Below are 24,004 nucleotides of genomic sequence, written 5' to 3' on the forward strand. Positions count from 1 at the left end.
ATAGCAGTGTTGTTAGCTGTTCTAGACAGAGTAAAATATATTTTCTTCTTTAGCACTTCACTGATGGCAGTACATGTATTTGTTTAAAGTTTTCAAACCCTTAATGCCCTTTCAAATGACTCGAGTCATGACTTTAACAAAATAATCAATGCATCCATCATGCACCGCTTTGATCTCCACATGAAAGCTTAGCAGCTGAAAAAAAGTGTAGAGTTACAGAAGGTTGATTGAATGAGGGCTGTTTGTATGAGGCTGTTCGGTTGCAAGAAAGCGGTGGGGAAGTTTATGCAGCAGAGTAACATTGAAAATGAGTGAATGCTGTGATACACATGGTGCCTTGATCCCACCATGGAATTAAAATAAATAAATTGGTATGTCTGACTTTATCACAATTATTTCTTGCAATTGCATTTATCATATTTGTGACATATCTTGTAATTGAGACTTGATATCTTGCAATCGTGATAAAATGTCACATTTACAAGAAATAAAGTTGTAATTAACTTTATATCTCGCAATAGTGAAATTATTTCTCGTAATTGCAAGTTTATATCTCACAATAGCAACTTTTCTTGGAATTGTGACTTCTCATAATCACGACTTTATATCTCACAACTGTGACTATATTGTGCAATTGTGACTTTATATTTCCCAAATGCAACTTTATATTTTGCAATTGAGACTGTCTTGCAATAGTGACTTTATTTCTCTTAATTGGGACTTTATATCTTGCAATAGTGACTTTCTCATTATTGTGGCATTATTTCTAGAAATTGCGTCATTACGTCTTGCAACTGTGACTTTATGCCTCACAATTGCATTTCTCGCAATTTCAACTTTATATCTTGCAATTGCACATTTATTTCTTGTAATTGCAACTTTATATTTGACATTTTTTACTTTATTTGTAGGAATTGTGACATTGTATTTTTTTTAAAGTGACATGACAATACATTTTACAATAACAAGAAAGAGAAAAATTACAACAAAAATGCCTGTAAAGTTAGAACCGTCACTGGAAACCAAAACTGGTACCAAAATTGCTGTTTTGAAAAGCCAGCAACAAATGGGGGAACAGTTATAGTTAGTGGACCACACTGTGCAGTGAAACGCTGGGGGCACGCTGAAGCTAAAGCTTCACTCAGAGTTCAGTGCATTGACTAACGCTGACACAAGTCATATGAAAGGGTCTTAAAATGTCCTTTTAATACCAGAAATCTTATGGTATGGGGAAGTCATCGTTTTGTAGTTTATTTTTTGAGAACATGTTTACTTAAAAAGTTCCAACAAAGGGAACGTTGGGCTGTACATTAATGTTTTTCAACTCATAAGCCAAAATTGTAAACCCTTTAAATACAGGTGGACTTCTTTTGTTGTTGAAAGCACATATTGCATGTTAAAGTGGGCTACTTTGCCCTAAAATATGTTAGAACAAACTAATGTATTTACCAAGAGTCAAACAAGTAATTAATTGTGTTCGGATCTATCATTTATATCTCAGACCTAAAATTATCAAGAATGTCCAGGTTGCAGTGCATCCAATGAGTAAATACCCAGTGATGCAATGAGTGAATTATATCATTCCACTTAATCTTTATACAGATTATCAGGCTTGGATGCTGCATTTATCACTCCCAATTCAGTTAATCCTTATTGCGAGAGCAAGGAAAACACTGAACTCTATTAAAAACCTTAAATGAAATAAGTTACTTTATCTCAAATTAAATAATTCACTGAAAGCCCCTGGCAAAAGGCAAAGTGGATACAGCAATACACCAGTGAATAAAAAAAAACACATTAAGAAATTACTTTCTAAGAAGAACAATGTTTTATGCATATTGAGGAATAATACAACCAAAAAAAAAAAAAAAAAAGAGTAAAGGTCATAAACCAAAGATAAGTTAACTCATCCATTTTGCCTGACCATAATGAAAGTCATTATAAAAAGAGTCAAACCAAGCATACCAATCACTGGATGCTCCAGAAGTGGCAAGCAACTTAAGTTGCTTTGGAAAATGGCTTTGACAGAATTTTTGGCGGTTCTTCAAGGTCCAGAAGGCTAGTCTGACATTTATGAAAAAATTAACAGGAAGCAAAAACTGGGCAGTCAAACGAGTTTTATTTGGCATATCATAAAAATCCATGGGGACACTGATGTTTCGGAAAAAGGTCTCATGTTCAGAAAAGGGAGGCATTGACCAGTTCACATCCTCTGAACTGGATTGATACCCAGAATGTCAAAGCCTTTGTGCATCACAGCTGCTGTGGCTTCACAGAGGAGCATCCGCCACATGTTGACTTTGACAACTTCCCCTGAGAAAAATCATGCAGATGAGTCATTGGTCAAAATGGTCATGTTCAAAGAAGCAGGTTTATTTCAATCAATCAAATAAAGGATATTCTGCCACACATCTTGGTGGTTAAAAGGCCATTAATTAAATCCAATCGCTCTACAGTCTACCATATAAATGTATTAAAATAACTTTAAGTGCCTGTTACAAGAAAACAAGAGAATTATGAAAGAACCTAAAAGCCACATAAGTAAAAGAGCATTTTCAATCTCAATTTGATTCATCTATATTAAAAGACTAAAGGAGCTGTTTAATTTAAGATAATTTGGCTTTTTCAGTGGCTTAGTAACAAGTTCTTGCTAAAGAGAATGAAATGGGGAAAACAGCTAAGGGACTCTGTGTCTGATATTGTTGTGGATTAGCTCTCCCTTTACAATTAACAAATGTGTTGTTGGTTAGCACTTGCACACTGTGAAAAACAACCTTCAGCATTGATGACTTGCATACTAAATTACAACTCGTTTTTATCATCTTTTAGTTTGCACTCTCTTCGTGCAAGCCAATAATAATTCACCCCCTGAAAAACATGACAGAATGTTCATTATTGGGTGAACGAACACAAATGGTTTTGGCTCTGAGCAAGTTTTCCTTTCTCAGTATAAAGGTGAAATTCTTTGTCCAGCTATACCAATTTACACTTGTCAATGTGAGGGATCAGGCAACTGTGAGAATACAGACCCTGCTCACTGTGGACACTAATGATCCTTGAATCGTGCTTCTGCGAGGAACCCACCTGTCTGCCGGTCCTTCTCCACACAGTAGCAGCTGTCATAGAACTCTGTGAAGGTGGTGGCCAGTTCATATAGGTAATCACAGAGCGTGTGGAGTAGCAGGTCATCTGTGATCTTCTGCAGAATCTCTGGGAAGCGCAGGATACACTTCCCCAGTTTCCACTCCTTTTCATGATCAAGTAAGACTTCTGTGGTCTTGGCTGCTTTACGCAGGGTGGCCTCTTTGATATTAGCCAGTCTAGCTATAGACCTGGGGGGAAATCGAGAAGGTGTGTTGTGATACATACTGTATTATGATGCTGCTAAATGTCATTTATGCATCCACATATTCAAACACTGGCATGTCACGTTTTTACGAGACATGCAAAAACCAATGGTGTTTGATGATATGGACATCAATCATTTTACGATGCCTCTTTGTGCACAAAATCTGAGCTTGATCTGAAACCATAGTATGAGAAATTTGAGAACTATGGTGGAGAGGAATATTTCAAACTTTTCTTCATACAAAGCTGTTGTATGGTTTCAGAAGACTTGTGCACAATGCAAATAAGAAGGAGGGGTGGCATCTGACTACTGTGACAGTTCACATAAATACTTGAATTTAGCCTACTTCCAGAGAGATAAAGGATTAGGTTCTTTTGGATGCAAAATAAATTAAAAGCTGAAATCCCAACCCAGGGATCCAGACTAATATTTGAGTGGTTACACCGGTGCCACCAAGTTCCACAAATGGTCGCAACAGCACCCAAGTTAGTTGCAACAGTTGGGGGGTGGGGCTAAATGAATATACTCTGACAGTGAGAATGAGTTCTTTTCATCAAGATCTTGCCAATTAAATACAGTCATGCACAGACAAACAATGCCTTTTTCTACAATCAGAGAACATTAGAAAAGATTTAACAAAGAAGGAAAGTTCCATTGCATCCATAGTTTTAACTGTCGTAATTGTAATAAGATGATTATAACCAAATGTGAAAGTAAAACCATGATTAGATGGACCATAACCATAAGACAAATTATGAAATTTTTCATAAGAAAAATGGTATTCCCTCACTATGCCATTATATTGATGTATTAATATATTGATATAGGTTTATGGTAACTATTTTTCAAAATCTGTGATGTGTGGATTGAAAGCCTTACAATTTCTTTCCTTTTCCTTTATTCCTTTTCAATGCTGTTTAGAATGTTGGGTCTATTTAATATGATTTTAAATAAATTAATCAAAGACACATTATAAGTTTTCATAGAGGTTCAATGAAGAATCCATGACCCAGCCCACTCGCAGCGCTGTTTATTATGATCTGTGCGGCTGAGCACTCGAGACAGGTCCACATGTAAACAAGCTCACATGCCCTGCGCTGATCTGTTCATTTAGTCTTGAGCCATGATCTGAGTAGGGCAGTTTAATTTAGTGTTTGGAACGTTTGCCATTTTAACTCGTCACACACAACAAAAAAATTAGAGTGCATAATCAGAGAGTTGGCCAAATTTGTAGTCGCACTAGTGCGACCTCTTGCAAAGTTTATTCGCACTGTTAGCAAAAATTGTCAAAATGGTAAAAGGCAAAATGCAACCAATTAGTCACAGTCTGGAGCCCTGCAACCAGTTGTTGCCTTGGCCAATAATTTCATGTTTTTGGCTACTGCTACTTCACTTGTTATCTCCATCTTGACTTGACCCTAAATATAGTTCTGATACCAACTGTTTGTTGAAAAACCCACAAAAAAAAACAGCAACAGGCTCTGCAAAAGAATAGCAACGAAACCAAAAGGGTATTTGATTCCCTGAGCTCCTGACATCAGGTCAACACCCCTACTGCGAAAGAAGAGCAAATACCTAAAGAAAACAAGGTGATAGAGAGTTAAAATAAGAGACCACTTTTGCCAAGCATCCACTCTGGTCAGTAAAGAAGTAGATCTTACAAACACACACACACAAACTTTAGCTAGAAATCCAACCACACTTACAGCAGATGCATGCATTCACTCATGAGTAGGGACTAAAAACGGTTCAAGGAATTGAAAACGAATGAAATACAGAAAACTGGAACAAAGTGGTTTTCAATTGTTCAGGAGTGAAAATTGTATATTTAAATGATGGTAACTGGTTAATGTTGTTCAGATAATTTTTTGAACACCATGAAACCAAACACCAAAGGGTTTATAAGAGTACATTTTTGGAACTACACTTCATGTTGCCTGAAAAAATGAAACACATGTTTGATCCTGATGGAAACTGCTGCATCACACATTTATTTGCCTAATTGGCAATTGTGGATGTTGCATTCTCTGAATGAAGACCTTTTTAACAACTATGTTAATGCATGGTTAATCCAGATATAAGGAAAACATTATTAGAGGTAAAAGTAATTTTGTTATCTCAGTTGTTTCCAATACTTCACTGAATTATTGTTAGATATGATGCATTAATACAGATTTGATGCGGAAGCAGTTCTGTAAATAAAATGATAGGTAAATGTTAAATAACTGCATATGATTTCAATGCCGATAAATCCACAACACAGGGAAAAAAATGTATTGCTTATTTTCACTTATTTTGGTGAGGCAAGTGGCTTATTTTAGGCTTGTTGTTCCAGACCATGTTGCGTGTTTCTCTTGCCAGATCTGGCAAAACTGCAACTGGTATTCACCCACCCATTAGTGCAGAATACAGGGCCCACATGAAACAGGTGAAAATATAATACCTAGCCGGTCTCATCTAATGCAGGCGAAAATGGCAATCCCCAGCAGGGCCTCCTAAAAATACTCCAAGATATCAATCTCCAACAGTGCCAACCTGAAACAGGTGAAGATATCAATCCCCAGCAGGGCCCACCTGAAACAGGTGAATATATTAATCCCCAGCAGGGCCCACCTGAAACAGGTGAAGATATCAATCCCCAGCAGGTCTCACCTAATGCAGGTGAAAATAGAAATCCCCAGCAGATACACCTAAAAAATAAAATCAGATATCAATCCCCAGCAGGCCCCATCTGAAACAGCTGAAGATATCAATCTCCAACAGTGCCAACCTGTAACAGGTGAAGATATCGATCCCCATCAGGGCCACCTAAAAACACGTCAAGATTTCAATCTCCAACAGTGCCAACTTGAAACAGGTGAAGATATAAATTCCTAGCAGGGCCCACCTGAAACAGGTGAAGATATCAATCCCCAGCAGGGCCCACCTGAAACAGGTGAAGATATCAATCCCCAGCAGGGCCCACCTGAAACAGGTGAAGATATCAATCCCCAGCAGGGCCCACCTGAAACAGGTGAAGATATCAATCCAAAGCAGGGCCCACCTGAAACAGGTGAAAATATTAATCCCCAGCAGGGCCCACCTGAAACAGGTGAAGATATCAATCCCCAGCAGGGCCCACCTGAAACAGGTGAAAATATTAATCCCCAGCAGGGCCCACCTGAAACAGGTGAAAATATCAATCCCCAGCAGGGCCCACCTGAAACAGGTGAAGATATCAATCCAAAGCAGGGCCCAACTAAAACAGGTGAAGATCTCAATCCCCAGCAGGGCCCACTTGAATCAGGTGAAAATATCAATCTCCAGAGTGGCTCACCTGAAGCAGGTTAAAACATAAATACCCAGCAGGGCCCAACTAAAACAGGTGAAGATATAAATTCTTAGCATGGCCCACCTAAAAACACGTTAAGATATTAAGATATCAATCCCCAGCAGGGTCCAAATTAAACAGGTGCAGATAACAATCCTCAGCAGGGCTGTCCTAAAACAAGTGAAGAAATCAATCTCCAACCTGATCAGCCTAAATCAGGTGAAGATATCAAATTGCCAGCAGGGCCCACCTGAAACAGGTGAATATATCAATCCCCAGCAGGTCTCACTTAATGCAGGTGAAAATGGCAATCCCTAGCAGGAACACCTAAAAAAATTAAGATATCAATCCCCAGCAGAGCTCACCTAAAAACAGCTGAAAATATCAATCCCCAGATTGGCCCACCTGAAGCAGGTAAAGATATCAATCCCCAGCAGGGCCCAATTAAAACAGGTGAAGATATCAATAGCCTAGGGGCCAACCTGAAACATGGGAAAATATCAATCCCCAGCAGCGTCCACTTGCAACAGGTGAAGATATCAATCCCCAGCAGGTCTCACCTAATGCAGGCGAAAATAGCAATCCCCAGCAGGGCCACATAAAAACACGTCAAGATATCAATCTCCAACAGTGCCCACCTGAAACATGTTAAGATATCAATCCACAGAAGGGCCCCAACTAAAACAGGTATCAATCTGCAGCAGGAACAACCTAAAACAGCTGAAGATATTAATAACCAGCATGGCCCACCTGAAAAAGGTGAAGATATTAATCCCCAACAGGGTCTACATAAAAAGGTGAAGATATGACTCTCTAACAGGCCCAACCTGAAACAGGTAAAGATATCAATCCCCAGCTTGGCCTACATAAAATGTGAATATATCAATCCCCAGCAGGGCCCACCTGAAACAGGTGAAGATATCAATCCCCAGCAGGGCCCACCTGAAACAGGTAAAGATATCAATCCCCAGAAGGACCTATCTGAAACATGTGAAGAGATCAGTCCCCAGTAGGGCACACCTGATACAGGTGAAGATACCAATCCCAGTAGAGCTCATAAGAAGCAAATAAAGATAAGAATCCCTAAGCAGGGCACATCAAAAGCAATCTCAAAACCTAAATCAATACCCAGATGGCCTTAACTAAACTAGGCAAAGATATCAATCCTCAGAGGTGCTCAGTTAATGTAGAGGATCAAATAAATGCCTAGCATTGCTCATTTGATGTGGAAGAAAATATGAAAGCCAAAGCAAACCTCAACTGACGCAGGTAAAATTTTCCCCAGGAGACTTTATCTGATACGTGTGAAGATTTCAATCCCTTGAGGTCTCACCTGATGCGGGTGAAGGCGTAGAGGAGGTAGGCCGCTGTGTTTCCCCTGTCATCGAGCATCTTGTCAAAGGAAAAGATGTAGTCATTGATGCGGTTTTTTGATAGGTCTGCATATTTAATGCAACCAAAGGCCACAGAACGCTGAGCTTGCACCAACTCTTCCTGGGTCAACACCTGCAACACACACAGTCAAAATGGTGATCACCCTATGTGGGTTTTGAAATATCAAACTTTTGTTCGGTTAACAAGCAAGACATTTCACCACAAGGCTACAACAGGAGTATTAAGGGATAAAGAGTGGTGCAGAGTGCTTTAACAAGATAAAAATCTTGGTTTTCATACTGGGTATGTTTGCTGCATTCTAAAACAGAGTGTGAATGTTCCTGGCACCCCCTGCAGCAATGGTCTGGTTTCAGACTCACTTCAGACTTCTGTCAAACCACAGTGCTTTTCCGTCATCAACTTGGAACATCACAAACGTCCAAATGAAGAACACAATGCAGGTCACTTTCTTTGTGTGTTTTTAATTAATTTGGTGTCATTTTGCATGCCAGAGTGAACAACACTTGTGCCTCTGTGTGGTGAATGCCGTAATTCAGTAGCTGTACATGTCCAGGAGAAGGCGAATATATCGGATGCTCAAAAACAATCTTTTTGAGGACACAGCTGGATGCACACCCACAAACGCACGTATATAAAAGGCACCTCACCTCAACGTTCCCCTGCCACCCATGGTGCACATATGTGATTGTTTATGTGCAACTGATTATGTCATGCTTAAATCAGCAAACACGCATGTGCAAGTTTTTTTACTTCCTGAACAAGTGTGGACCTCAGTACAGTTTGCGAACTGTGCCACAGTTCAATTGCAACCGAACTCAGGCCACCTCCTACAGGTAGTCTCAGGTTCGGTCCCACAGCCTGCTCCCTGTCCACAAAACAGCTTTTACATTACCAATTTTTCCTGCAAAACGTGCTCCGTTTCAGACTAAACTATTAGTGTGAAAGCCTCCTTTAAAATAGATCAGTATTTTCTCTGTCCTACATCACTGGTATGCTCAAAGATGCATTGAACGATTACACGCCTGCTAACTTTACTGCCTAATTTAATGTAGTATGTGTAATTTTCAATATTTTTTAAAAAGAAGATGCTTTGCAAAACACATACAAGTAATTTTCACTTAAAGGAAATGCAATGTTTTTATACTTGGTACCAGGGGCTAAACACTAAAAAAACAAATTACGTGAAAACTGTTTTTTTTTTCATTCAGGTTCAAACGTTCTGCAGCCTCTCTTCCAAATGGTTACTGGTTAGAACAAAATATAAATGTTTAATAATGTTCTTTTTAAAATGTCAGTACTCTGACACTGAGCTATAGGATGGGTGAAATAACAATTGTAGTGTTGCCAGATATCGCAAGAGAAACAAGCAACTTGGTCTGAAAAACAAACCCAAAATAAGCAACTTGGCTCAATTTTGTCCAGTGTGGTGGATTTATCAGCAGAGAATTTATAACAATCTTATAACAATGTTACTTAACAGTTAAGTACAATTTTAATTACAGATCTGCTTCTCAGTCAAAACCTCTCAGAATCAAATCTGTATCAATGCATTCAATCTAACTATACTTCAATGAAGACTTAGAAACAACTGAGAAATGTACTTTTTACTTCTAATAATGTTTTTCATGTATCTGGATTAGCCGTGCATGTATTTGTAGAAATTGTAGTTGCCACAAGTTGTTGGAAAGGTCTTCATTCACAGAACATGTCACCCACAATCAGGCAAAGAAATGTGTGATGCAGCAGTTTCCTTCAGGATAACAGGTTCAATTTTTTTTGGTGCAACATGAAGTGTAGTTCCAAAAATGTACTGTGATCAACCTTTTGGTCTTTGGTTTCATAATTTTTTTTTTATTGTTAATAACCTTTTCACTCAGGAACGATTTAAAATAACTTTTTCCCTGTTTTTGGTTACATTCTGCAAAGAATTTAGCTGGTTTTAAGTTTTTGTTCCTTGAACCATTTTTAGTCCCTGCTTAGTACACCACGCTGTCAAATAGGAAAAAATAAATACATACATCTAAGCATTGACTTTGTTTACTTGAGTCTAGAACAAGACAACTTCCTCAAATTTATCTCTGTGCTGTTTGTGAGAAATCAATCATAAAGGGAAACTTTATTAGGATACCTTTCATTTCTGTGCACAATGTAGTCATGCGCAACATAGGAAGTAATTATCATTAGAACATTAGGTCTTATTTAAAATGATATGACCTTTTATGAGCTGAGCTGAAGGACTAATTGTAGACAGGGGTTATCAAGTTAACAGCAGAAGGCACTTGCTTTATCCTTGTTTGAGTAGCTTACCTTATCTCTCTCCTTCTCCTTTAGTTTGTCCATAGATCTTTTTAGACCCTCATCTAGAAGGTCCATAAGTCGAACCGTGTCTCCTGAACGAGTTTTAAACTTCTTCCTGGGATTGAATTAAAGAAACAACACTTATCAATTCACTAACAACCACAAAGTGAACTATGAAAGATTATTTTCAATACAATACATTCATTATAGCATTACATTAGTGTTAATTGGACCACCTTCATAAAAATATAATAATGGATCCCCTATACTGATAAACCTACTTGTCCTCTCCGAGCACTACGCCAAAACCTGCATGTTCTACACGTGTGACCTTGGGGTCATACCAGCCAATCATCTGAGCAGCAGCAAAGATCACCTGGAAGTGCATTGCCTGTCATAACCACATACACACAGAGTTATATTATTTGCAACTCATAACTCAAACAAAAACACATCTTAGAGGGCACATGTGTTGGAGTACACAAGCATATAGATGGTTCCAAAGCAAACACACATGGTCTAAAAGCCATATTAAAGCTACTTTTGATTTCATAGGGTTTTAAAAACAATATTAGCCAAGAAAAATGTTTGTCTAATTCTCTAAACAAGGCAGAACTCAAAACTACCCATGTTGATAGAGGCATGGTCAGGTCATGTTCTTGGCCTTGACCACATTAATATTTGAGGAGGTGAGCAGTATATTGCACATATTTATAAACATACTGACATTTGCATTCTGAAGTGTGTTTGTGGTCTCGTGCCTTTGACCCCTGCTGTATGAGTGTGCCTGTGTCCTCATACACATCAGCTAGCTAGAGGAAGTTGTGTGCTATGGAGTCTGATCAAGATTAAATACACACTTTCTGCTATACACCCATATATCAAGGCCTAAACAGACACACCTGTCCACTGTCAGTCACGTAGATGATGATGTCAGCTTTCTCGTCAAACAGACGATTTCGGATGGCAGCCAGATCAGAGGTATCGTAAGTGTAGCCTCCATCGGATTTAACAATGGTCAGGGGAACAGACTGGCCTGGAGCAAACACTATCTTTCTGCCCTCGTCCAGTTCCACCAGACCTGATGGGAGAAAAGGGGGAAAGTCAAATGAGAAAATATGAGGGGAAATGATACGGCAAGTGGCAGTGACGAAGACAATTCTTAAAACAACAGTGCCCCCTACTGGACACATGTACATTTCTCAAAGGATTCACACAACATTTACAAGTGAAGGTTCAACCAAAGGAAGATGGGGAGTGTTTGGGAAACAATTACTGAAAACACAGATTATATTTGTAATGTTGTTAAGTGATGCTAGATGTGCACACTTCAGATTACACAATTCATATTTGTGATGTGTTTCCAAGTGAAACTGAATATTCAGCTGGACATAATTAGGGGATTTTGATTAGACGTAAGACTATAAATATTATTTTAAATGTTATATTTTATTATTACACTATTATATCATAAAATAATTGTTCTCTAATATAATATTCATTTAACATCTATCAAAGCTTAATTAAAAATAGTGGATGAGAGTAGATGATATAATAACTAAAACGAAAATTTGAAAACCCCCTCATCCTCCTCAAAGACGCACCTTTCTCCTCAAACACTTTCACCACATCTGTCATCATGTCCTGATAGTATGACTCTCCTCGCTCCTCTATGCGGATATCTAGGCAGTTGTAGACCTTCTGAAACTCTGCATCAGCACACAGGAAAGGAAAACACTAATTAATTACAACAGCCACATCACAGGGAAATCAAACCAAATGAGCACTTTCCCAGTTTAGTCAAGTCCATTTGAATAAAATCAGCACAAAAAAGAACAAACACACTAATTGCCCTTCATTAGACAAGCATAAGTGGAGGAAAGATGTTTTAATTAAGGTGTTAAAGGTAGATGCTGTCACATCAAGAAATTGAACTGAAGAGTCACAGCAAACAGATGTGTCAGTCAGCTGTGCCCAGGGGCATCTGTGCCCTTCAGTGATGAAAGGTTAAAACTAGATAGAGCTTTTTGAAAACATTCTATCATCCATGAAATATAGAAATTATAGTACAGGGACAAGGAGAGCAAAGTTTTGAAAAATGTATTTGCTTTTAAATGTTGAAATATTACAGAATTAAATACAAATTATTTAAAAACATTTAACAGATGGTATTTTATCTGTTAAATCTCTTAAAGACAAAGTTCAACTTTACTCAAATGAGAATTTCTGTAATTATTTACATGACCTCATGTCGTTCCAAACCTGTTTGCGGTTATTTCTTTCTGTGGAACACAAAAGTAAAAGTCTTAAGGCAGCTTGTATTCTATAGAACATTTAAAAGGGTCCACATCTATCAAGCTCCAAAAAGTACAAAAAAAAAAAAAAAAAACACACAAAAGTATTAAAAGTACTCTGTATTACTTATGAGCTTTATTCCAAGTGTTCTGAAGACATTTGATAACTTTGTGTGAAGAACAGAAAAGGAAGCAAGTCATTTTTCACAAAATCTTCTCAAAAATAAATTTTAGCTCAGTGTTCACATTTTTGGGCACATTGGTTCTCGCAAATATAAAACCAAACATGATGCGGCACTTTTGAACGCTAGCCAAGATTTTCAGTGTATAACGACTGAAATTTGGGTCTGTTATAGTGTGTTTTCAGAAGACTTAGGTGTTGAAAAGACTAGTTTTATAATCCTTTCTGTGTAACTTTATGGAGCTTGTCTGGCCACAATTAACGGTTGTATGGAAAGAGCTGCATAAAGATTCTTCCAACAAATCAAATTTTGTGTTTTACGCGGGTGGGGGCATACAGGTTTGGAATTACCTGAGGGTTAATAAATGATGACAGAATTTACTTTTGATGAACAATTCTTTTACATTTGCACAGCAAGTCTGTAGTAAGAGCTTTATTGTTTTGGAAAAATAAACAATCCCTGGATTTCCTCTGAGATAGAATAGCTCATTATGGAAGCTCATAGCTGTAAAATGCACAATATTCTAACAACTTACTGCTAAGGTACTGTGATATACTGACCCCAAATGTCATTATAAAGACATGACCATACTTTCAAGAGTCTTATTTTCAGGGTGACCTTTGACATAAGTGAGAATGACATTCTTAGCATGTCTGACACATACCTTTTCTGGAAACCTCACAGATGAGGTTCCAGCCTTTGATGAAGTCTGGCTCTTTGCTCTGTAGTTTAACCACACATTGGTATGCCCTCTTCTTAAACACCTCATCCTCATCAAACCGCTTTTTAGACTCCTTATGGACATAAGAGAACATTTTGAAAAGAGAAACATCAGTTAGATGCAAAGTAGGGCAGAACATATGATAACATAACATAAATCTACATTACATTTTAAAACAAAAGTGATTAGATAAAACTTTGTTGTGGGCACACAAAACAAGCATATATCTGAATCATAGCACTAATAGCTGCGGCACTTCATTTTTGTGCGTAATTTTGTGCCAATGAAGTGGACAAATGGAACTGTAAAACATGTTTCCCAACCTTGTTCCTGTCTCTCATGGGTCACCAAACATCATCTTGCCCCAAACTCACAGCATTGGTTGAGCCAATGTTGTTGTGCCCGGTTGGCCAGGTCACTCAATCAAACTGAGCAGTTCCGATAGTGCCAGTGTTTAAACATTTTGGGGAAATTAACAAATAAATGGTTTACTTAGAGTTGTCTCTGCATTTTTTGCTGAGATTGGAAAGTATTTTAACATAAATAAATACCACTTTACCTATTAATATTGCCCATTTCAAAATCACTATATAGGAGACCAACTAATATGAGAGTAAAAGGTTTTTTTTACTTTGCACTCTGAAGTTTTGTCATGTAAGCAATATGGCTATGCAAGCAATAAGAAAAGAATCAAATTAAATTAAATATTTCACAAAATAATTTTTCACAAAATAATTGCAATTTTTTTGCAGCGGTGCCTCTTATGACACCCAACATGTGATACTCACTTTGTAGAAGGCCTGAAGGTCACCGATAGGTGGGGAAACAGTAAGATAATTTGGGAACTTGTCTTGCAAATGAGCAATGAGCATCCCAAACTGTGTCCCCCAGTCTCCAACATGGTTCAACCTGGCAGATGTAGGATAAGGAGTAAAAACAAGACATACTAAAGCACAAAATTAAAACAGATTAATGCTAGGCACAACAAATGCAGCTGTGAAATGTAATTTTAACTTAACTATTGTCCAATATGTAGTGCAACAGTTACTGCCCACCTTTCAGCCGCTTTGGTTCAAATTGTTATTCCCAAAGCATTTTTTTAAATGGTTTCAATAAAAAGTTTTAAGCCTTGAACTAAATTAACCAGCTCTGAGATAAATGTGGCATTACAAACTTTGTACACAAAAAAGACAAAAGTACAAGACTTCATTTTGAATGAATTAAGTATACTAGGGTATTTGTATCTGTTTACAGTTCTTATTAGAACAAATCAGTATTTTACACTAACACATTCTCAAACATATGAACTAAATTGTGTTTTTTAGCAAGCTAACAGGCTACCAAGCTCCCCAAAATAAACACTGCAGTGGAGATTGCCACAAGTTAAACTGGTAACAGTGAAAATCACTGATTTTGCTTCAGAATTATGGGAAGTGTAATACTTGGAATGGAATTTGGCCATTTAACAAGATTTTTTTTTATGTAGTTGAAATAATTTTAAAGAAGCATCATGGTAGGTTTGTCCTAAAGGTTTATGCATTAATGCCATAACTTCATTTCACTACGGATATTCTAAAATTGATTTTTACTTCTGTAATCCTACTTTTGAGCTATAAAACTAATAAATACCAACCGTAGCACATCGTAACCCAGAAACTCAAAGAGTCGACACATGCTGTCTCCAATAATGGTGGAACGCAAGTGACCAACGTGCATCTCTTTGGCAATGTTAGGTGAAGAGAAGTCCACGATTACCTGAAAACAGCAATGAGATTGAGGAGAAGTGTGACTGAAAACACACAAGTGCTGTAAACATTATTAAATAATAAGAACTTCTACCTTCTTTTTCTTTTCCAAAGGTGGTGGCTGAACTCCATGGACAAGCAGGTTTGTGAGAAGTTTGGAAACAAACATTCTCTTGAGGTGAATATTGATAAACCCTGCAAACAAGTGCACTCAATTACATAATGAAAAAAATATTTCAATTAGTAAAAAAAAAAAAGATCCAACAAATGGTTTAGGTGACTTTTTTACTGAACAAACCTGGCCCTGCAATTTCTGTCCTCTCGATTAACTCATTGTCAGGAATGTTCTGGACAATCTTTTCTGCTATCTCTCTGGGACTGACCTTCAGTCCCTTAGCTTTCATCATCTTAAAAAAAATAATAATACACAAATAATTCCATTCAATTGCAAAAGTAAAAACTTACATCTTTACAACTGGTTAAAAAACAATGACATCATTATGATGCACTAATGCCTTTACAAACACATATGCAATTGTTGTTTTTTTTTCAACTGAACACAAAAGTCTTTTGTAGAATTGTCATGCAGCTCTGTACTTAAGCAGAGCTATCAAGATCAAATAAATACCATAAAACATACATATCAGCATATCAGCATACGAATGCATACAAAATTTCTTCTCTAGTGTTCCATGGATAAAAACTGGATTTTGAATTTTTAAAATCAATTTACTGTAGAGTCTAAAATAAATAAAACCCCAGATGTATTTCATTGATCAGACAAAATCCCAATAATAATCAGAAGGGGGGAAAAAATGAAGATTTTGTGCATAACGTGGAACATTTAACTATAAACAACCTTGAAATGCACCAGCAAAATGACAGAGACTTGGCTCGGTTACAATGTTCTACACTCACCTAAAGGATTATTAGGAACACCTGTTCAATTTCTCATTAATGCAATTATCAACCAATCACATGGCAGTTGCTTCAATGCATTTAGGGGTGTGGTCCTGGTCAAGACAATCTCCTGAACTCCAAACTGAATGTCAGAATGGGAAAGAAAGGTGATTTAAGCAATTTTGAGCGTGGCATGGTTGTTGGTGCCAGACGGGCCGGTCTGAGTATATCACAATCTGCTCAGTTACTGGGATTTTCACGCACAACCATTTCTAGGGTTTACAAAGAATGGTGTGAAAAGGGAAAAACATCCAGTATCTGGCAGTCCTGTGGGCGAAAATGCCTTGTTGATGCTAGAGGTCAGAAGAGAATGGGCCGACTGATTCAAGCTGATAGAAGAGCAACTTTGCCTGAAATAACCACTCGTTACAACCGAGGTATGCAGCAAAGCATTTGTGAAGCCACAACATGCACAACCTTGAGGCGGATGGGCTACAACAGCAGAGGACCCCACCGGGTACCACTCATCTCCACTACAAATAGGAAAAAGAGGCTACAATTTGCAAGAGCTCACCAAAATTGGACAGTTGAAGACTGGAAAAATGTTGCCTGGTCTGATGAGTCTCGATTTCTGTTGAGACATTCAGATGGTAGAGTCAGAATTTGGCGTAAACAGAATGAGAACATGGATCCATCATGCCTTGTTACCACTGTGCAGGCTGGTGGTGGTGGTGTAATGGTGTGGGGGATGTTTTCTTGGCACACTTTAGGCCCCTTAGTGCCAATTGGGCACCGTTTAAATGCCACGACCTACCTTAGCATTGTTTCTGACCATGTCCATCCCTTTATGGCCACCATGTACCCATCCTCTGATGGCTACTTCCAGCAGGATAATGCACCATGTCACAAAGCTCGAATCATTTCAAATTGGTTTCTTGAACATGACAATGAGTTCACTGTACTAAAATGGCCCCCACAGTCACCAGATCTCAACCCAATAGAGCATCTTTGGGATGTGGTGGAACGGGAGCTTCATGCCCTGGACATTTCTAAAGAATGCTTTCAGCACCTTGTTGAATCAATGCCACGTAGAATTAAGGCAGTTCTGAAGGCGAAAGGGGGTCAAACACAGTATTAGTATGGTGTTCCTAATAATCCTTTAGGTGAGTGTATATTAACCATTAACCAAATTAAGCATTTGACAGCCTGTATACAGTATTCACCAGATGAAGGGTTTTGTATAAATAAATAAATGTATTATATATATATTTAAATCTAGTTGAAAACACATCTATTTAGACAAGCTTTTAACACGTAGTCTCCAACTTGACTCGATTGCTATTTTTATGTACACTTATGTTTTTTATATATTGTTGTCTATTGATGTTTTTACTGGAAAGCGCCTTGTGCACCTTTTGGCTGTTGTAAGGCGCTCTACAAATAAAATCTGATTTGATTTGATTGATATATATATATATATATATATATATATATATACACACACACTACACTATATGGCCAAAGGTTTGTGGACACCATATGTGCTTGATTAACATTTGATTTCAAAACCTTAGGCATCAATTTCCCCCTTTGCTGAAATAACAGCTTCCAGTCTTTTGGGCAGGCTTTCCGCTATACTGTATGTAGTAACATGGCATGATTTGCTCTTATTCAGACACAAGGCTACCAGTGAGGTCAGGAACTGATGTTGGTCGATGGGGCCTGACTTGCTTGTCAGCAACTGTTCCAGTTCACCCCAAAAGCTTTGTTCACAGGGGCATTGTCATGCTGGAACAGAAAAGGGCTATCCACAAACAGTTGCCACAAATTTTGAAGCACAAAAAGCCCAAGCCATCACATAAAGAAACATTAAGATTTTACTTTACTTTATAACCAAATTCGTTAATTAGAAGGGGATATATATATATATATATATATATATATATATATATATATATATATATATATTTGTATTTCACCAGGTGTGTTATTATTCACAAGATATGAAGTTTAAGACACAATGTATGTGCTGACAGGGCACATTTTTCCTAGCAAAATAGTAAAATGCATATTAAAGTGAGAATGAAAATAAGAATGAACATCATCATTGATGAAAGAATTAGATACACCAAATCCCCATTCAGTGACTGTTTTTAATTTCACTTCTAGAGACCGTTGTTATACTTTAGAACCAATTCAACTGTAGAATCCTCCAGCGCCGGCCACAGAAACAAAACATAGAATTTTACCTATAACCGATCATTCCTATAGGCACTAAATTCTCAGCTTCTTAACTAGATTCCCATTCACACTACATACTTATTGGCTAAACCACACAAAGATTTTCAGTGAATTACAGCTTAAATTTCAGATGGTTTCTCACAAACTGCTATTGTATGGCTTCAGAAGCCATGTAATGCAAGCTAGCACACGAGTTGTACAGACTACTTTAAATTTTTTATTTTTTTTGTCCTTGGCATCACACAGTCACTCTATGCTTTCATAGTATGTAACAGAGCAGCATCAACATGCAGTGAAACATCTAATTTTTGTGCTCCAGAAAGGCAGAAAGTCATAAGGGTATAAAGGCAAATATATGATAACAGAATTTTCACTTTCAGATTAACTATATCTTTAATAGAAACTGACCTGAGACATTGCCATGGCGCTGTTACACTGGTAATCCCCAAACTTTGCCTGCTGGTTGGGAGTGACTGCCAGTGGAGAGTTCTCCAGGTCAGGGTAGGCAGTACTGATGGCTTCCCCAAAGATCTGCTGCAAGCCCTGGTTGATGTTCATCATTGTCTTGCCATTTTGGCACATTTCTTCCTGTAAACTCTGAGAGATGGAGGAAACAAAGCTCTGACATCTCCTTCAAGAAAAGTCTAACCCAACCTAATCCAAATTATGTTATCTAATATTAATTCAAATATATATAAAATCTAAAACAATGACATACACTACCAGTAAAAAGTTGACATATTTCACTGAACTGTTTTCTCACAATCTTACAATTATTTTGATCTAAAGGTTTATGCTTAAAAGCGTGAAATTAGTTTGTTGTCAAATATAAATTGTGCATACATATTTTTTATTATTGAAATGAGTAGGGCATTATAGTGACAGACAGGTTCTCATAGATGAGATACATACATCTCAAGTGTCCAGAATTAAAATATATAGATACCTTGCCTTTCAAAAGTATTCAGACCTCTGACCAAATATTTCATATTACTGAATAACAAATGGTGCAGTGAAATTTCATTCTTTTGATATTTTATTTTAAAACATGAACTCAAAATCAATTATTGTTAGGTGACATTGGTTTTATGTTGGGAAATATATAACAAAATAAAATAAAAACTACAATATCTTGCTTGCATAAGAATTCAACTCCTGTGCTGTGGAAGCTGCCAGGTTACACCGATGAAAGAAATTGCACTAACGAGGATACAATTACTTTACCATTGGCATCCACCTGTGAATCATTAAAGTTGCAATCACATTTTCTAGATAAAAACCCCATTGTTTAAGGATCACTGGTCAGGCTTTGAAGCTGAAGGAAAATTAAGACCAAAAAGCATTCCACAGAAGTTAGAGATAAAGTGATAAAAATGCATAGATTAGGGAAAGGGTATAAAATAATATCCAGATGTTTGGATATCCCAGTGTGCACAGTTGGATCAATAATCAGGAAGTGGAAGCTGCACCACACCTCAAAACTCAGTGCTCTAACAAAAAGGAGACTTGTAAGAGAAGCCACAGGGAGGCCGCCAATCACTTTGAAGGAGCTACAGAGTTCACTTGCTGGGAGTGGAGTAATGGTGCACCAGTCAAACATATCAATAGTACTGCATAACGCTGGCAGGGTGACAAGAAAGAAGCAGTTACTCAAAAATTACCATCTAAAAGCACATCTGGAATTTTCCAGAAAACAAGTGAGTGACCCAGCTGCGATGTGGGAGAAGGTTTTGGTCAGATGAGACAACGATAGAGCTTTTTGAATAAAACTCAAAGGGCTATGTGTGGCACAAACCTAACACTTCCTATGCCTCAAGACACACCATCCCTACAGTGAAGTATGGTGGTGGCAGCATCATGTTGTGGGGATGCTTCTCATCAGCAGGGACTGGGCATCTTGTTAAAATTGAAAGAAGAATGGATGGAGCAAATATAGGAAAATACTGCAAGAAAACCTGCTTCAGTCCTCTAAAAAATTTAAGCTTGGAAGGGAATTCACCTTTCAGCATGACAATGATCCCAAGTACAAGGCCAAAGCAACATTGGCCAAAAGAACAAAAAAATAAATGTCCTACAGTGGCCCAGTCAAAGTCCTTATCTCAATCATATTGAGAATTTATGGCACTATTTGAAAAATGCAGTCCACAAACGTCACCCAACCAACCTGAACAACCTGGAGCAAATCTGCCAAGAATAATGGGCCAAAATCACTTCGTCACTGTGTGCAAAGCTGGTACAAATGTACACCAAAGACTTAAAGCAGTTATTGCAGCAAAAGGTGGCTCAACCACATATTAATATGTGGGGGTTGAACACATATGCAAGCATGATATTTCAGTTTTTTTATTTATCATAGAAATATTTCACAACAAACACTGTCACCTTAAAATAATTGATTTTGAGTTTTAAATTAAAATATCAATGAGAATGAAATTTCAATGTACCATTTGTAATTCGTTAATATGAGAGAATTGGTCAGATGTCTGAATACTTTTGCAAGGCGCTGTGTATATATATATATATAAAATATAATAATAAAGAATGGGATCAATTTAATTTAGATAATGGTGTAATTAGCTTAATGAATTACATTTCATTGCAGATCAAATACCTCCACATTACAAAGGTGTAACTGTATTTATTTCTTATAAGGAAAGTGTTTAAATTCATAAATTCACTCACTTTTTTCAGGATGTTTAGGCGGTATTTCAGACGGGTATTCTCCTCCCTCAACTCGTCCAGTTGTGAAGATGAGAAGTTCATCCCCTGTGGATCTTTCAGTCTCTCCATTTCATCTTGGAGTAATTTGATTTCACTTTCCTGTATGGCAAGTTGAAACCACAGAAAACCCCAGTAAGCAAAGGAAAAAACAGTTGTAAATATCTGACAACAGAGTGTTTGTTTTAGTTGTTTATTATTGCTCGTTTGAGGAAGTACTCCAAAGTGCTCTAAATATGGCATGAACCTTGTTAACCAAAGGCACTTGATCATACCAGGCAGTTCCATAACAATTTCATTTGAGCAACATGGTGTAAACAGCAATGTGTCCACATGTGGTCGGACGGATCGCCCGAGAATACCAGGTGTAAACGGGGTCATGACGCCCCAAAATGCTATCTAGATAGGCAGCTCACTAGGTTTTGAGACACTGCCACTGTAATTTCATTTTTGTTTACAATCTATAATAATCTTCCATGCTATTTTATGGTTACTTATACTACATGATGCCCAAAATTGCTGTCTAGTTAGGCAACTCACTAGGTTTTGAGACATATCCTCAGTGTTTCCATTTTTGTTTACGATCAGGCTCTTTTTAGGTTGATAATTTGATTCCTCAAAAAGGTTGTCTAGCTAGGCAGTGCAACTCGCTAGATTTTGAGAAACTCTGCATTACATCTCATACATGGTTACTTGATATCCATGACACAGCGTAACACTTGCCAGCACCAGTCAGTTGTGCACTTCTACTGCGTGCAGTTAAATGGGACACCTGTATGAAGCGAAAGGGACCCCTAAATATACACGCACGTATTCACAATGACGTCATCGTAAAGCAGCCCATCAAAGGCTGTTTGTGAGTGCGTACACATACAGATGTGCGATGTGTTACAATCATACTAAGTATTTGTATATTATCTATATTGTCCTATTAACTCATTTCTGTTACTTAGGTCAGTTTCAAAAACGTTATTTTCCTTTTATAGAATATAAATGTATAGTTTGTCATTTCATAACAAAAATGCCATAGTTTGTTTTGTTGAAGTTACTTACTATCATAGTGAGTAGACATGCTTGGTTATTCTTATGTTAGTCAGGAGCCCTGTTGTGATATGCATGTTCTGTTTGATAAGTGTATATTTTCTATTGATGTTTATGTTTAATAAAAATAGTGAAAGTGATTTTCTGAGCACTTCAATTGTCAAAAGCTCCCAGTAAATAATAAACACACACATAAGGTGAAGATGAATAACATCTATAATGATTCTAAGGTAATTTCTTTTTTTTATCCCCTTTTCTCCCAAATTGAAATGCCCAATTCCCACTACTTAGTAGGTCCTACTGGTGGCGCAGTTAATCACCTAAATCTGGGTGGCGGAGGACAAGTCTTGGTTGCCTCCTTTTGAGACTTGTCAATCCATGCATCTTATCACGTGGCTCGTCATGCATGACACCGCGGAGACTCACAGCATGTGGAGACTCATGCTACTCTCCAAGATCCACACAGAACATACCACACGCTGCTGAGCTACCCAGGCCCCCCGATTCTAAGGTCATTTTAAGCCATTACTCCACCAATGTGCGTAAATACGGGCCCGGCCTTGCAGACTTGTGGATGCGTGCACAGCAACACCGCTGCTGAAAAAATCCTAGGGGAACACTGCATAGTATTTCCCACTTTTGTTTACAATCTTTCATAATCTCTTAAAATTACTCAAATTAATAATTTTGGGAATTAAAGGGATAGCTTGCACAGAACATTACGATCAATATTGACTGTTTTTTTTACCATAAATCTCCAGCTGTGACCAGTCTCAACCAGTAGGTGGCCGAGTGTGAAAATGTAGATTTACAGTAAAAAAAAGGACCCCACCTATAATATCGCTTCTGAAGATATGGATTTAATCACTGGAGTTGTATGGATTAATTTTATGCTGCCTTCATGTGCTTTTTGGACCTTCAAAGATCTGGTCACCATTAATTTACATTGTAAGGACCAACATAGATGAAAAATACTTCTAAACCTCTTCATTTGTGTTCTGCAGAAGAAAGAAAGTCATACACATCTGGGATGACATGAGGGTGAGTAAATTATGAGATAATTATTATTTTTTGATAAACTATCCCTTTAAGACACGGACTTTCGATTTGAGTTTCCATGAATCTTACTTGCTTTTTTTGGTTTGCTCATTTGACATTGTTGTTTACAAATGCCACTGACTAGGTTTTGAGACAAAGACTGTATCTTCCGTTTCTGTTTACAATCTTTGTTCTTTTTTAGGTTATTCATACTGTCAAAAAATGCTGTCTAGGAAGACACCTTACAGTCACAGTGCCAACGATTCACTCTCTTCGTACGTCATAACATCTACACAGAAGTATATGACAATTCGTTCTTCTAAAATTGGCCGACCTGCAGTATGTTGTAGTTTTGAGCTGAATTAAACTGAATGATCACGACTGTCATAACAGCACGAGCTGCTTACAGCCACTAACGTCAGTGCACGAGAAGCACATGGATACATGAACACAACTTTTAAACTTAATCCTTTTTAAGAGTTATTTAAAGCAGACCTGATTTTGAAGTCGAGACGTGTACTCAGCAACGGTGTCGCCCATTTTTTCCCTAAGAAACAGTCAGTTTAACAGTCAGACACAAAAACGGTTTAAAATCGTGCACTTCTCCAACGTGAAAATCTACTTTCACCGGCTGCGCAACGTCACTTCCGCTTACATCATCAGCAGTATTTGGATAAATGTGGAACCTGCCCGAAATCTTCTAAAATGTTATTTTTTGCTTTGTTAAATATAATTAATTCAAGTGTAATTCTTTAAAAATATATATAATTTA

General features: G+C 37.6%; 1 protein-coding gene across 1 annotated transcript; it reads right to left on the reverse strand.

Moving 5' to 3' along the window:
* Nucleotides 1-927: 927 nt before the first annotated feature.
* On the reverse strand, nucleotides 928-23,866 carry rars1 (arginyl-tRNA synthetase 1). Its single transcript, XM_052099411.1, has 15 exons — nucleotides 23,728-23,866; nucleotides 21,118-21,255; nucleotides 18,844-19,032; nucleotides 15,593-15,701; nucleotides 15,389-15,489; nucleotides 15,183-15,304; nucleotides 14,338-14,458; nucleotides 13,493-13,622; nucleotides 11,957-12,061; nucleotides 11,255-11,433; nucleotides 10,634-10,743; nucleotides 10,362-10,467; nucleotides 7,993-8,165; nucleotides 3,085-3,332; nucleotides 928-2,313 (listed from the first exon to the last, which is right to left on the reverse strand). Exons 1-15 carry the CDS (start codon nucleotides 23,770-23,772, stop codon nucleotides 2,204-2,206), a joined length of 1,986 nt encoding a protein of 661 aa, XP_051955371.1. The 5' UTR covers nucleotides 23,773-23,866; the 3' UTR covers nucleotides 928-2,203.
* Nucleotides 23,867-24,004: the final 138 nt, after the last annotated feature.

This window comes from Xyrauchen texanus, chromosome 31 (genome assembly GCF_025860055.1).
Source record: "Xyrauchen texanus isolate HMW12.3.18 chromosome 31, RBS_HiC_50CHRs, whole genome shotgun sequence".
Lineage (NCBI taxonomy): Eukaryota > Metazoa > Chordata > Actinopteri > Cypriniformes > Catostomidae > Xyrauchen > Xyrauchen texanus.